The 16,171-nt window shown below is 38.2% G+C and overlaps 1 protein-coding gene across 4 annotated transcripts in view; it reads right to left on the reverse strand.

The window, feature by feature from the left end:
* EPB41L4B (erythrocyte membrane protein band 4.1 like 4B) overlaps positions 1-16,171 on the reverse strand; it is a 166,172-nt gene that overhangs the window by 26,139 nt on the left and 123,862 nt on the right. For all 4 annotated transcript variants that reach the window (XM_088171683.1, XM_088171673.1, XM_088171664.1 and 1 more), the window contains 3 exons: positions 7,488-7,592; positions 4,531-4,672; positions 4,255-4,332 (listed from right to left, as the gene is read on the reverse strand). In XM_088171683.1, the coding sequence (XP_088027809.1) occupies positions 4,255-4,332; positions 4,531-4,672; positions 7,488-7,592 (325 nt within the window). The remainder of the gene's footprint in view (positions 1-4,254; positions 4,333-4,530; positions 4,673-7,487; positions 7,593-16,171) is intronic.

Genomic DNA, 16,171 nt, shown 5'->3' on the forward strand with positions numbered 1-16,171 from the left:
AAGTGAAAAGTTATTCAAAATGAAGGCAAGAAGTACTGAGCTCACTTCCCACTCTGTTATTTGGCTTATTGCAACCTTGCAATACTGTCATAAAAACTTAGTAACTAAAAATTAAATTAACTCTTCTTTATTAAAATAATGAACATTAAAGGGGAGTAGAATGAAAAGATACATTACTTATTTTGCTCTATTTATTACCTCTTGTTCACTATCCACTATCTACTGAGAGTTTGCAGGAATGTTTTATCACCTCCATCAAGATAGAAAAACTTCTCCCAGTTTCCCCCTGAGCTGACTTACTTTTGACCTGGTTACCTTCACTTTATTTCCAAAATAGTAATGAATCAAATTCTCTACACTTTCAGACTAACTGAGGTCACTTTGAATGAACAGGATTGCATATCCTAGTAATGCTAAAATAGACATACTTGTTTCCAACTCATCCTAAATAAAAATATATTCTATTACACTGAAAGCATTTATTTTTCATTTTTTAACTATCGCACTGGTAATTTATACCTTTTAAATGTTATATCTCAAGCTTTAAATAGGCAAATAATTTTCTACTTTCTGTTTTCCACCAATAGATGGCAGGTGAAGCTCTAGAAAATTATTCACTTGATACAGCATGAGATAACCTATAATTTGAAAGTACACAGCCAGCTGTAAATTACTGCTCTCTGATACCTCTTTAGATATGATCAAGACTTAGTTCTAGCCCATCCACCTTCCATTACAAACCTTAGTCTAAGTTTAGGAATAGCTCCATGTTGTAGGTAAAACTAATTTGTTTTGTCCTACTCCCTTCAGGTCAAACTGAAGTTTGTGCACACCAGCTTCCTCTCTTGGTGGGGAAGGTATTGTCAGTGTGGTGCAGCAGCTGTTACATTCACTCAGGGTCTTTAGACTGAGCTTTCTGTAACTAAACAAGAAAAGCTCTGCATTCATGCACATGTCAGAAATCACACCAATTATAAACCACAAGAGAATAGCTTAAAGCTGAGGCTTTGATTTCCAGTACCAGAAAAGCTAAAAACACAAGAAGGGAGTGCAGGGGGAGAAAGAGCCTTCTACACTGACAAAACTTATTCTAATACACCTCATTAAGGATGCTCTTAATGTGATAATATAATTCTTCATATATGATGCTGTATTTTTAAAAATCCATTTGCAAACACAAATGCAGGAGGGATTGAATCTTGTTTACATACAAGCTAAAAGGATATGGTGCTAAAAGTCACAATAGAGTGGTAAAAAAAGATAAATATTTTCTTCTCCTCAAGTTACAATTATTTTAAGGACAACAAGTAATATGTTGCAGTCAAATAATTGTAGGATCTAATTGAAAAATTAATAGAAATGTGCATAAACTACAGGGTTTTAGGACTGAAGAGCACAAAAGGATACCTTTCCCTCTAGGCAATCTGCATTAGTAAATGTACATTATTTTTCCTGCAAAATGATTTCCTGAAATCAGTCTGCCTCATAATTGCCCTGCTGTTACTGGCAGTCTAAGTATTGATGACTAAGTGACCATTAGAGCTCAGCTGGTTCTTGTATATATCACACTACCTCCTCCAGGCTGACCGAGTAGTCAAATCTGATTGCTCTCATCCCTGCATGAGATGTCTTGATGATTTCTATTAATTCACTCAATTCAGTAATCCTTACATTTTTATAAGTTTATTTGGTTTCCTGACCTCCACTTCCAAGTGTAATTCTCACTATGTATTTCACTGTATTTGGTATCTTCCACTGTTTTACTGGCAACAGCAGCAAAGCATGGATAAAACCCAAGGTCATCACAAAGCACCAATGGTTAGACACTGAACAACGAAGACCATGCAGCTCAGTCAGGGACTATTAATCAGTCTCTACCAGTTATGTTGGAGAAAAGAAGGGAAAAATTCAAATTTCAAATTATTAACAGCTCTCCAGTGAACTGGGGAAGTTTGTTGGCATATATCATGACCAAAACAAATTACAAAACCTAATTTTGGATGACCAATTTAGGTGCCTTTGTCCTTCTAGTCCAGACAACAAAGACAAGACAGCTGTTTGAATGGCCCTCTGCAGGAAAACCTTGACTACCTGAACTTCCACCTCTATCACCTCAGGCAAATACCCCAAATAAGACAACATGAATGACCCCTTCAGATACTGTACTTGTCACTGAATGTGGAACAAATGGGTACAATTAACAAACAAATTCCCAAGGGCCAGATCACAGCATGCAAAACCAGCACATGACCACAGACTTGACAGTAACACGAAGCTAAGCTGTACATTACCTTGACCCTCAAATAACAGACAGCACATTCTATCACAAGAGAACTATTAAATGATCAGACTGCCTCAAAGCTACACATTTGCCCTTAGCTTGTCTTTGCTTGGAGCCTCTCTCCCTGAAGAGTAAACTTTTCATTCAAACCTCAAGTGAGAGCAGCCTGTAGTCAGTGAAACTGCAGAGAAAGGTCTGTAAACAATACCTGCTCTGTAGAGAACAAGCTGACCTTTATAGATGTTAAACAAAACAAAAAGGGTTGATTGATGCTGGGCAGCACCTTCTCTCCAAAATATTAAAGCCAAGAGAGTCAATGGAAGGTTAGTTCATGAACACACAATGTGATAAATTATGTCAGTGGTGGGGTAGGGAAGGGGAAAGCATGATTTGGTAAAATATTTAGGGCAAAAAGCCTGTATCCTCAGCTGGAAAAGGAAAAAGTGTGTCGTGCTGACTTCTGTTAAATAGAAAAAAATAAAACCAAACTTATGTTATGTAGAGCAGGTCAGTTGCTGAAATCTCCATGACTCATTTTTTAAAAATTCTGATTAACACAGTAAGATATCGTATGTTTTTTTAGAATAAGAAATCTATTTGTATACTCCAACAGATAACCACAAATGTACTACTAATATAGAAAAGGACAATCTAACCTAGACAGAATCATGGAATCACTTGTGTTGGAACAGGCCCTTCAGATCATCAAGTCCAACCACAACCCAGCACTGCCAAGCCCCTCCTCAAACCATTGTTCCTCAGTGCAACATCCACAAGTCTTTTAAATATCTCCGGGGCTGTCTACTCAACCACTTCCCTGGGCAGCCTGTGCCAATGCTTTATAAACCTTTCAGTGAACAAACTGTTACTAATATCCAAAATTTAAGGAGTAATTTGAGGCTGTTTCTTCTTGTCCTGTCACTTCTGACTTGGGAAGCGACCGATACCTACCTCGCTACCACCTCCCTTCTGGTGGTTTCAGTTTCAGTCTGCCTGTGTCTTGTCCAGCCCCACAGCTCTCATCCAGTGGCAACAGGACACAAGCAGTTATTTACAGACAACTACAATACTGTCTCAAATACTGAAACAAAAGGCACAACCCCACAGCACCTTTCCAATACTGTAAACTAGGACCTAACCAAGTAGTGAAAGCAATGCCCAGGATATGATTACCTTAATACAAAAACATTTATGCCCAAAATGTAGTGATGTCCTTGTCATGCTTTTTATATGCTTTAACTGTGCTTTCTAGAAGACAGCAAAAATGCCTTTGGACAGCAGAGGAGCTATCTGGCATTAGAGCTAATTGCAATGCAGGATGACTTGGAGGAAATTAAGGATCATATAATGATTATGCAAGAAATCTGCTGAGAATCTGAGATGAAAGAGTTGAGATCACTGAAGTCAAGAGGCATTTTGATTTCAGTGGGACTGGCATCTCTCCCTGGCTTTTAAGCAAAAATATATACATCACTTAGCTCCAAAAAAATAAGTTAATAATCAACACATTTTAGGCAATTTGGTCTAAAGTGAGGAACAGAACACTGCTAATGAAACATGAAAGTACACGTCTTGGGGATTGGCTATTAGGTAAGCGCTGAACAAAACTGTGGTAAAAAGAAGTGACTTTTCAGACAACTCCCAAAAACAAAGTTATGATCACATTAGGAATCTGTGTTAAAGGGACAAAGAAGCTTGTGAAACCAGTGCAGCAATGTGTAAAGATAGGAGAGAGAAATAAGTAGTTATACAACAATAAATGCATTCAGAAGATCAGCCATAACACTTGTTGATGTGGACTGATTTTCAGAAATTCTGAACTGAGTTCGATAGAGGCTCAAGATCACTGAATATCAAGGAGACTTACTTTATTCCCATGAACTCTCTAACACACTGCATAGTATCCCATTCATTTTAGCTGCAAATGATTGAAAACTTCTACATTTTCCTGGTTACAAACTAAAGCTATTTACCATTGGTGTGGCCTCTGTGAAATCCATCAGGAGGTCACCTGGCTCCAAAGCAAATGTACTCCCAGCATCTGTGGAACTCTAAAGGCAAAAAAGAAACCCGGCATTGGAATAAAGAACCATTTAATTTCTGTAATTTTCTTGGTTATTTTTGTTGTGTTTTTTTAAATTTCTTAAAGCACAGATTGCAAAATGGATTTAAAATTTCACACCGTGTTTTCCAGATATGACTACTCAGGAAAGACAGAGAAAAGAAAAGCTCATTTCTTTGTGTGTTACCTTGCCACCGGGCGAAACCTGTGTTTGTCCTTCCGATGTTTGTGGCGTACACGTTTTCTGTGACCCGGGAGATGCTGAAGACACAGGTGTTGATGCTGCTGCTGCTGCTGCTGCCAGTGCTGGAGGAAGGTCATCTTCATCACTACCATTGATAAAAACAGACAGATTTTCTCGTTAAAAAATGCCACTGGACTTCTGACTGCACTTGTGTCAGAGGAGGCCCTGGGAACCTGTATGTCTGCTGTAGTGCTTTGAAGTGAAGCTCCATTTACTCTTCCCCCTGAAATGCAGCTACCTTTTCAAGTAATTTTTTTTTTAAAGCTTTAAATATTCCATAAAAATTGGTTGGCTAGGTACTTCTCATCTGCAAATGGAAATCTTATGATTATTAGGTGCAAGTAGCATTGCTATGGATTATGTATATATGCATAAATGAACTGACTAGATATTACTCCACTTTAATGTTTATTCTTTTCTATGGAGGCTGGCAACAAAGATAAGAACAGATATGGTGACATCTATCCATGGATCTGACTGCTTCATTGGTTTCAGACAACGGTGGATTTGACACCCATTATGGAGCTAGTCTATGCTGCTATTTTCAAAATGTTTTTAAAGGAGTTTGATTGACTCCAAAAAGGATCTCTTTAAAAACATTCTTGTGAGAGTATCTTTTTCCTGTCCCATTTATTCCATTTACAGAGAAAACACTTTATTTAAGATGAGGTTGCACGCTTCCCCTGGGCTTTGGGCCATCAAGCTGAGCTCTTTCCATCTCACCTACTGTCACTACTAAATAAAAGCCAGTAAAGAATGTTATACCTTCATTTACTTTTGCAGAACTCCATTGACTACAGTTCACTGGGATCAGTCAGCCCTGAGTCAGGATGTTTCCAATTGTTAATTGCAATTGGATGGAGGTAAACAGAGTCATAATTTGGCCTACAGAAGCCTTATTACTGGGAAAGATGTGTGAAAAAGGAAAGACTACAGATTGACAGTTAAATGCTCAGAGAAAAATAATGAGAAAAATTACTTCTGCTCATAAAACAGCACTAATTTTAACTACCAATTAGGTACTCACAGTGCACAGAAGCCTGCCATGCCAGCTTGACAGATACTTTCAGAACAGAGCTACACTTGATTTAGTGCCACTTGAAGGCAGCATGCCTGGGCAGCACAAAAAACTTCAAAACTACATGCCATAAAGGTTACACAACTTTATGCTGGGTTGCCTAGCAATGTTTTTTAATTATGATATAAAATTTTGGTTATTAATATTACCTTTTTCAAACTTCATTTTTTATTTCTTCTGGGTAAGGATAAAATTCAGCATCACAGCATACACAATGTGCAGGTTTTATGTTGGAAAGAAAATGTGAAATCTTTTGGACCTGTTGAATAGATATTTTATAAATGTAACAAGCCCAGAGCTGGGCTGTTGACCCAGTTAATCTCTCTTTCAGAAGCATGTAGCTGACATTTTCACAGTCCTTGCTTCCCCCTCTCAGCAGGAATTCACTGGCACCCTCCCCGTCCTTGCTGGGTAAAGCTACACTGATGTATACAAGGAAGTGGAAAAATAAGAGTTAGGATGGATTTATCAGCCATCAAGCTATCAGCACACTATCTGTAAGACTGAAAATTGGCCTACACTGTATTACTTTCATGATAATCCGTCACTGTTTCTTCACATTTCCAACATTTGCATTCCAGAGACAAGATAATTTAAATTGAACAGAATTTGAGGTTACAAAAAGAAAAAAAATTACAGCCCATATTTCTAACTAGGGAGTCCTTGGCCCTGCACATGGCCACAGCATAGGTGACACCTGTGGTTAGATGTGTTCATCTGCTATTCCTCACACCTAATACTGGACAACTGAAAATCCACATGGGAGCAAGAGATGCTCAAAAATGTTCCTCCAAACCTCATAAATCAAAAAGTGATTGTGTGTTTCCACATGCCAGTCTTGGCCTCTTGGGCAAATCCCAATTTGGCTAATAGCTCATTTTCCTCCTAGCTTCAATTTGACTAGTTCTTCTGTTTCTCATCCACTTTTGGTAATGCAGATTGTTAAAAAGACAATGTTCTTAACAGTGAAACAAAAAATAATGAGATATTGATATTTATTAGAATCCTTTTGAAGAGATAGAAAAGTTTTCCTAATGTTGATATTTGAAATCCTGGATGGACTAACAGTTGCCATTCCACACAGAAAGCATACATATCTTTTATTTATTATGGCATTGGTATTCTTGTACTAATAAGTTTATGCTGACATTAAACCTTTTTCCCCTTAATTTCTGGTGGCCTTGTTTGTGTTTTCATGGGAGGACAAATCAACACTGACTTTCACCTCTGCTCAGTACCTCATATCTCTAGAGACTTCCAAGTGGAATGAATTACATGTAAAAAGGATGCCAAAGCCCTGTAGGCACATATCCCTCTTTCTAGGACTAAGAGAATTAGTTTTGCTGGCTGTAGCTGTAGCAGGCTCAGCAATTTCTTCATGTGACAAACCACAGAGAGGGAGGGTGTGCTCTCTGAGAGGGAATGGCTCGCAGCACAGCTTGATGCCCCAACAACTAAAGACTGTTTTCCTCATTTTGCAAATGGGGTTGTAATGAAGCCAACAGAGCAGCTTGTTCCAGCTCACACCAGGTCTTTGACATTTCATGTGGTAAAGAGGTTTTTAATTCCTAGCCCATAAGCCTGGGAAAAGGTGGATGGCCTGCAATTCAAAGGGTTAGCCACTGCGTAGGAAAGGCAAATTCATTTTGTATTAAAAGCGTGAAGATTCTCGGTGATGAAAGGAATGGTATCGGTATAAGATCATTATCATGTAATTGCACTCATGCCTTTCAGAAGGCATAGCTAGAGCAATAATTAGCACCCCCTTTCATTTTCAGCTGTAGTAGGCAAAACCACAAGGATAGTGCTGTAAGTTACTCACAAACTGTACTGCCTCGTTAACTTCCTCACACGAGGAGCTTTAACCTCCTGCTTTTCTGTAGGGACAGTTGTTGGCGTAGTTTCAGGTCTCACTGGAGCTGGACTTCTAAAAATAGATAGAAAAACATATGTCATGCAGGCTCTACTTAAACTACTTCAGGCATATCAACGAAGTTCTAACTCATCAACACTTATTTATCTTGCAAAGTGGCAAGTGCCCATTGAAGTTCATCCTTTTGTTCCATTTATAGTTCACAGGCCAGCGTGTGTGTACAGAAAAGGATGTGTGAGCTCACCCTCCTGTCCTGGGCATACCATTTATAGAAGCAGCCTCTGGTTACAAACACAGGGTCTGTGTGAAAGACCACGTGGAAATGTCACTGTTTCCAAAATACCACATTTTAACAACAGATCAGCAGTTCAGTCACGTCAGAAATATTTTTACAAAACATATGTTTAACAAAAACCATTTTATGAATTGTGAAACCTGTTCTGTTGAAAATAGTTTTTATTTGAAATTAAACATTATCTTTCCACAGTTGAAAGAGCAGCTCAAGGGAAATGAACTAATGGATTTGATCCAAGAAAAATGATAAATTTTTTTCCAACTTGCTAGAAAAAAGCAAAACTCAGACATGTTTCAGATGCTCATTAATGTGAAATACATCTCCAGAGCTCTAGCAAAGGACAGATATGGCAATGAGGAGGTCCACATGAAAGAATATTCTCCTTAACCATTTATCAGTAGAATTAAATCAGGCTTCAATAAAAAAATCATAAATACTAAATAAAAGATCCTCATGACCTTGGGAGGAAACTATTTTAACCATGATCTTGAGGGGCATGAAGACAGATGAAATATCTTAAATACTGCTTTTATTTGAAGCAGCAGGTTATGATTAACTACACTGTATGTGTACTATAACCATAATAAATGTGCCAAACATTCAAAAAATTATTTATAAATCCTTATTAACAATTTGTGAAATGGTATTCTGCCATCTAATCTGAAGTCAGATTCTAAATTAGTAACTTGAGCAGCCCTACTGATTGCTGATGGGACTGCTCATGCACTGAGGTACATTCCACAAATGGCAAAAGTTTTTCTAGCCCACTTGCATTGTATTAGCCTTCTAAAGCCTTAATAAGATACACATATTTAATCTTCACAGCTGCAGATCCCTCTGATGCCCCTGTGTGTTTTAAGCTTCGTTAACTCTGATAACTTCTGAACCTGATGTCGAGCTACAACAGTCTCTACTGAGATGGCACAGTCTTCAGGTTATATATTCAGTTTTCCTAAATGTTTTTTAGTCTTTGGAGAGGTCACAGAACATAAGATGGAACAATGGAAAGTATTAAAGTACAAAGGGCATAAATAAATCACAAACCTGACTACTATTTCCACTTCTTATAAAAACATTTTGTCAATTATTTACTTGCTATTTGTTCCCATTAATTTCAAGAAGTTAATATCGATAGCAGCAAGGTAACAATGATTAACAAGATTAAACAATGGACAGTCAAATTCTGATGGGGTGTAAATGAATGTAATTATTATGTCATTATTTTCAGCTCAAATATATTAGCTGACATTCTTGCTCTGTATGAGTGGTCCTCACAACTTTCCAATAATTTTGTAAGAGAGTACCTTACAAATTTTAAACCTTTTCATCAAATCGGTGAGAGTGGAAACAAAAAATAGTAGTATGAACTACATGTGTTGAATAACATTTCCTCAAAATGATAGCAAGAAATGCACTAATGGTATGAAGGGGTCCAAGAAACAGCAAAGTATAGAACAGGAAAACTGGTAACAAATTGATTACCAGTTCATTGGTGCTTCCAATTTCTCAGGACAGCATTATAACCTGTAAGTAAGTCAGATACTTTCACACAAAGGAAGATTTTGAGTGATAATTTCAGCTCTTTTATTGTGCTTCATTTTACAAAACCTGTGTATCTCTTTTGCAATATGGCTTGTAATTCAAAGAAAAAAAAAGAGGAAGAGGTGAGGCCTTTGAAGCAGTTATTTCAGTTGTCACAATCAAATATTTGTTTGAAAAGATGTTGTGCAATTTTGTAACTAAAGCAGTTTATAATGATTTCAAAGCGAGTTATAAAACTCACTAATCCATATGAAAAATTTAAAAATTCTAAGTCTGAATTAATGCTGAAAAAGAATGTTTAACATGAAAAATTTCACTCAACTGTAAATAAAATGTTTGAGATACAAACAGCACCTACTTTCTAATCCAATAAAACTATGAAAAAATTATTATTTTCCTTTGAGTGCTGCAGATTTTCAAGTAGGGGAAAAAAAGTCAAATAAACATAAGACACACCTACCCCTTTTTCAGTCACTGTAATTGCTCAGATAAACTTTACTTATGTTTTGTATCATACCAATAAAGTATTCCACTTACTTATATTGCAAAATCAATACCATTTTTAAAGCAAAATCTTCTTTCCCATTATGAAAAAATTTTGCCACAATTTTTGTTGGAGGCTGGTGGCAGCAACTACCTTTCCCCTGATATTTATCAGGCCTCTAGGGAGACACATGCAGCATCTATTGTACATTTTGAGAAGCTGCAGGTTAGCTAGGATGTAAATTGAAGTTCCCCCTGAATGAAAAGGAGCTGTGGCAATACCTCTACCCAAAGAGGCCATTAGCACAAGATGAAATGTTAGACTAATCCTACAAAGCTGGATTTTTGCCCTCATTAAAACCTTGCTAGGTTACCTCTTTCCACACCAGACTAAAAATTCCTCAACAGCTCCTATTCCATCTCCAAAAACTTTTCCTCAGTCTGAACCTACTGTTGCTACTCTCTCAATAGAAACTAGATGCAGGAAGTGCTCAGCTTGATCAACCCAGCGCCCAATGTGTGTTTTAAAAATGGCAGGCCTCTAATATCACAGAAACTCTTTAGAAAAATCTCATTGATACTCCAGAGAAAGTAGCAGAATAACTTCTGTTATTATCCTTTGATTTCTATAGCCAGAACTCTTATATGGAAAGATATTGTTTTTGAAGAGAAGCCCTGTAATTATTTCAATTATTTAAATAGAGTGATTATGTGCTGATATCACCATTTCGAATCTGTAGTCCTATATAAATTACACAGCTATATAAACTACTGTAGTTCTGTACAAAGTACATTGCTTGAGGAATACCGAAAGTATTAAAGGATCAGTGGGACTCAGAATTAAAATGAAAATGTACAGTGTATTACAGTTCCTTTAGAAGGCCCTTTTTCAATGTCATTAATTCATAAGAAACCTTTTCCTGTAACAGTACCCAACCACTACTGCATATAAATGAAGGTACTGAACCAAGACAGAGCTACTTAATGACCTGGCACCTCACATAAAAATCTGTCACTTCCTGGTGAGAATGACAATAACAACCACGAATGTCAGCAGGCAGTGGCAGGTCATCAGAAACTGCCTGTGCACTGCGAGCCCCAGCACTCTCCTGAGCCACAGCCAGCACACTCTCCTGAACCAGCTTCAGCCTGTTTCACAAGCCTGCACAGCAGCACAAACACGACCCAGAGAGAGAGCACCTCCCCAAACACAAGGAATCTGTTTTGTTCTCAGAGTAGCAGCCAAGGAGGTGACTGAAACCAAAACTGCTCACAAAAACAAAAGAAAGCAAAAAAAAAAAAAAATTACCCTGTGGAACATTTCAAGTGACCACAGATGTGTGCTGGTTTAGGTTGAACCTTCCTTGGGGGTGGAATGCATGTGCTCATGCTGAAGGATTTGGGGTGTCCCACCCCACCTCGGCTCAGTTTGCAGGGCAGAGGCTGCACTGCTCCTGCACCACTCCTCTGTGTGCCCTGGCTTCCTTGTCCCCTGCTTAGGTGGCTCTGGGCAGACCTCCAGACTTGTCTGAAATGCAGCAATTGGGCAGCGTGGGATCAAATGACTGTCCACCTAATAAACTGAGCAGCATTAATTAACTTCTCTTGCCTTGGAGGATCCAGTTCAGGATTTTAAAACCACCAAGGTATGCTGGGGGAACACTTCCTGCATTTGTCTTTAACAGATTTTATCCTCTTTGCTTCTGTTTGTGCCTGTTTTGTCATCTGGAACAATCCCTCTCCCTGTGTCTTCCCAAACTGATGCCAAGAGATAGAGGATAAAAGCCCCATGATTTACAAGGATACAGCCAGCTGCATAAAAGTTGACCTGCTTTCAGGTGCTGACATGCTGACTCACGGAAAAGGAAAAAAAAAAAAGCCCCAAAGGCTCATTTTGGCTTCAGAATTCCCTTTGAGTGGGAACATGATAGTGAAAACTTGGGAAGGATAAGCAAGAAAGAAAGGAAGGAAAAGGAAAAATATTTGATAGATGCATTCTCTTGTATATGAAAGAGAATGTATATAGCCTAACAAGCTAAGCAAACACAGACAAACACTTAAATCTTTCCTAAGCCTGTGCTCTAAGGGTTTCACACATTTCTTTTCCAAAGGTCATCTGAAGTTAAGAAACAGTATGTTCTTTTGCACTTTGATAAGGTAGCTTTTCTCAGAAGACAGGTTAGCTCTTCAAAACATTGCTTGGACATTTTAAACCTACTGCCTGTTAAAATTTTCTGCATAAAGCTTTTCTTTCTTTTTACCTCCCATATTCCCTTCCCTATAGATTGCAGGTGCATAATAAAGATCCTTGCTACAGCTTATGTTCTTTTCTTACTCACAAATTGAGCTCTGTTTCCAGTAAAGCAAAAAATTCCCCCCTCCCCTCCATTGCCCTTACAATGAAAATGTATGTTCACTCTAGACAAAAGTATGATGTTCCTGTGGTCCAAGAGATAGGTTATGATGATACAGGAACTGCTCTTCTCTCACAGCTAAGGGTAATGTAGGAGGTCCACACCTGGTATCTAAGGTCAAACTGAGCTACAAATCCAACCCCTCCTCACAGCAACCAGGAGAGTCATGCTGAATTCTGTGCTTTCCAAAGAGCCTAGGCACAGTTTGGGGGGCACAGGACAGAGCCAAAGAAATGCACCTCGAGTGGGGTATTTAATCAGCTTAACCTCATCTGAAAGGGCTGAGTACTGCTCCTTTCTCTGTAGTTTGGAAGTTAAGAATACAATTACAAACGATTCATCAGCATTTGGCTTCAGGCAGCAGGTCAAAGAGGTCTTTTAAGACTCCGAATGAAGTCAAAGAACGTATCTAGGTGTGCTATCTGCAATCTTTAATGCAGACTGGCATGCAAAGGCTGTTCAAGAGTTCAGCTTGAAGTTATGACTTTGATGCAGAAATTACTGTGTGATGTTCCTGCAAAAACCTAGAGCAGTAGATTCATTAACCTATCCATGGACTGAGGCCAGGGTATTGTGTATTTATATATTTGCTTTATTTTTGGAAATGTTGGTTGAAATTTTTCAGTTGGAGAATGATTCTTTATAATGCTTTTTAAGGTAAAAACTGGATAAAAAAATGAGCTTTTCAAAAGCAGTTCAAATTTGTTCAGAAGAAGCCAACACAGAAAATTATTTTAGTTTACCTAGAATATTTCAGAGTATATTTAGAAGGAGATATTTAAATGTAATATTTCAGACTCTGCCTCACAGGGTTAATGCCATTCTGAGTTTAAGAAAAAGCAGCCTGCTTGAATTCACTGAAGTTCATGCCGCTTAAGACTATGCAATAATTCTTGATCAGCTTCAGTTCTGAATTTCCTGAAAGTTCTTTTAGATACATCTAGTTTTCTAGGGAACTGAAGTCTTCAACTTGAGGAAACAAGCTCATAATCATCCAGGTACATATCAGGTAGCATGAAAGCTACCCTGACATTCAGTGGAAGAATATGTATAAAAGCGGATACTGAGGTGCTAGTTTCAGATCGAGTTGTGCACAGATTAGGCAAACATTACTACACTTTGCACCTCGCTTATACAGTTACATTTTGAGACATCTGCAGAGAGCCAGAATTCTCTGAAAAACATGGTTCAGATCCAGACTGCAGCAGGTAGGTCAGCAGCACGTTATTTCAGAGAGCAAAAAAATTACAATTTAAATGTTAATAGAGTTTGTGCAGGTGGGAACGGACAGGGAAAAACACAAGAGTGCAGACATTACTTTGAGAGACACTCCTTCCTTGATGATACATGGAAGTTATATTTTTGAAGTATCACTTCTGTCACAAAAGGTGTCAGACATTTTCCCATAGATTGAAAGGTAGCCAGACTCAAAGCCCAGTGCACCTCAGAGGCACAAGCCACAGCAGGTTAATCACAGTCTGTGTGAGCAAAGCTTACTCTGCAGTGAGCATTCAGAAGAGTGCCTGAGATTACTTCTCCTGATTCATCTGCACCCCGTAAAACTTGATATAATTTCATGTTTTCCACCCTTCTTTTCTGGTGTGCAGCATCATCAAGCTCTACGAGATAACATTTAATTTTATGTTACGTGTTGAGCAGCTCCTAATGTAATTAGTCTCAATGTAATGGTGTAATTTGGTTTTGGATGGGAAGATTTACAAAGAAAATTAGAATAAATGAATGCACAAAGCACCAGCTGGTGCTTATACCTACTCCCACATAAGAAGAATATTGCTATTTGCAATCCTATGAAAGATGAGATAATTTGGATAACAAGGATCAACAAAGGGTGATGCAGCAGTTGGTCTAAACAGAAAGAAATCCACAGACAAATCCTGAACCATGTGGGATATAAAGCCTGCCAAAGCTGGCAGTAACCCAAAAGCATATTTTAAGGGAAACAAATATTGCAGTGCATAAATGTACCACATGGTGCATGACAGCAAGTGGCAACAGCAACAAGAACAGTAATAACTGACCAGCCAGCTTGAGGGCTTCAGCTGAACAGGGCTCTTGACTGACAACTGAACTTATGTTTACATTTTTTATCTCTATTTTGAGGAAGAGGCTGTCTAACCTCCATCCTGTATTTGGAGTTTTCAAAATTCAGACAGACAAAGCCATGGCTGACTTGATCTAGTGTTGGTGACAGTCCTGCCTTGAGCCCTCATAAAGTGAAGACTAACATACAGCAGTTGAGTGTTTACATGTACCAAACATATCATAGCTAAGCTTTCCTGAGCAGCACATGAACATATCAGCAAATCCTGTTGCTAGGTAATTCCTGTCTTACAAATTTTACTTCAGTTACTTACCCAACTTGTTTAACTTTGGGCATTTTTACCAACATTTCTATTGTTGGACTTATCCTAAGATTAAAACTTAGTTTGGCAAACAGGCCTATGCCCAAGGACAGCCAGTATTTTGTCCTAAGTAGTAGCAATTCCTAACATCTGGATTACTTTGGTGTAATTCTTAGCTCTGGAATTCCTTAAGCCAGTACAGCAGAATTATACCTGGGCTTGCATTCAGACATGTTTGAAGAAGCAAACAATATTTTTAAAAGCGCAGACCTTTATCTTCAATACAGTCCAAATCTGTATGTGTGATCCTGCATGCACATGCACACAGGTATCCATGCTATAGGCTTCTCCAGGTGGTCATAGCCAGAAAGAAAACATACTTCAAAGAGTTTTCAGGAGAAATTAATGTACAGGCGCTGGGGAAATTGTACAGATGGTGCTTCTGTCTGGCAAAGCTTTGAATAAGAAAACAAATTTTCTTGGTGGCTTTCTGTGGTTAGCCTTATATTCTTTATATTTAATAAATTAGGCAGGCTGGCAATTAGGCAATAAATTTCTGGGAAGAAAGTTCAAGAGTTTATCTTTCTTGCATCCATTCCCTTACTGAGAAATGGGTGAGGTTTATAAAAAGGTGAAAAGGTGACTTTGTGATTCACATTCCCTTGATATGCTGCGGGAGAGAAACCTCCATGTCCCAAATCAGAAGGCAGGACACGCCCTTGATCAAGAGGAAAGTGACCAGAGGTGATAGGAAAGCTGCTGACTACATTTTTCATTTTTCTGTTTTGCATAACTCTTTATTTCCCCCATTGTTTCTGGCAGACAGCTGGAACCCTGATCTCTCAAGGCTAAAAGAATCAAATACAAAACACTACTTGGTGGAGGCCGGGAGTGAGAGCCTTATGAAAACTATACTTAAAAACATTCAGTAATCTCAAACCTGAATTAAATTAGCTATCTAATCAGCAAATTCTCCCACAACACTTCTCCCTCAACACTTCCATCTGGAAACAGAGACAGATACCTGAGTGTAAGGAATTCTCTAACAGATGGGAAAATACCTCTGCTGCTTCCTCATAATCCTTTCTGGATAATTTTCCACCATGAAAGATTCTTTTACAATATTAAAGAAGAAACTGATCTGTTAGAAAGGCTTTTCTAACACCATTTTAAGATGAATTCCACTTGTTGGTCTTTAAAAGAACTGACAGGATCACTTCTTCCCTTGTACAACTGGGGTCTACATCCCCAAAGAAGTACCATTAAAAATCCTTGCAAATTGACTGCCATTACAAATTCCAAACTAACCCAGTGTTGACACAAACTCATTTTTACTATATGCCTTAACAAAGCATGCTTCACCATGGGAAGTGGTAACTGCAAACTAGCTGTATCTCTTCTTGATTCAAGATGCAACAGAGACAGTATAAAAAGAAAAAAAAGGCAAATACATAAATAACACTTTTTTCCCCAGGTATTTCTTCTTCCAAAAACCAATGTTCTTGTCTGCCTTGTCCAAAATGCATATAGTCCAGC

The sequence above is a fragment of the Sturnus vulgaris genome, chromosome 1 (assembly GCF_052056855.1).
Source record: "Sturnus vulgaris isolate bStuVul1 chromosome 1, bStuVul1.hap1, whole genome shotgun sequence".
Lineage (NCBI taxonomy): Eukaryota > Metazoa > Chordata > Aves > Passeriformes > Sturnidae > Sturnus > Sturnus vulgaris.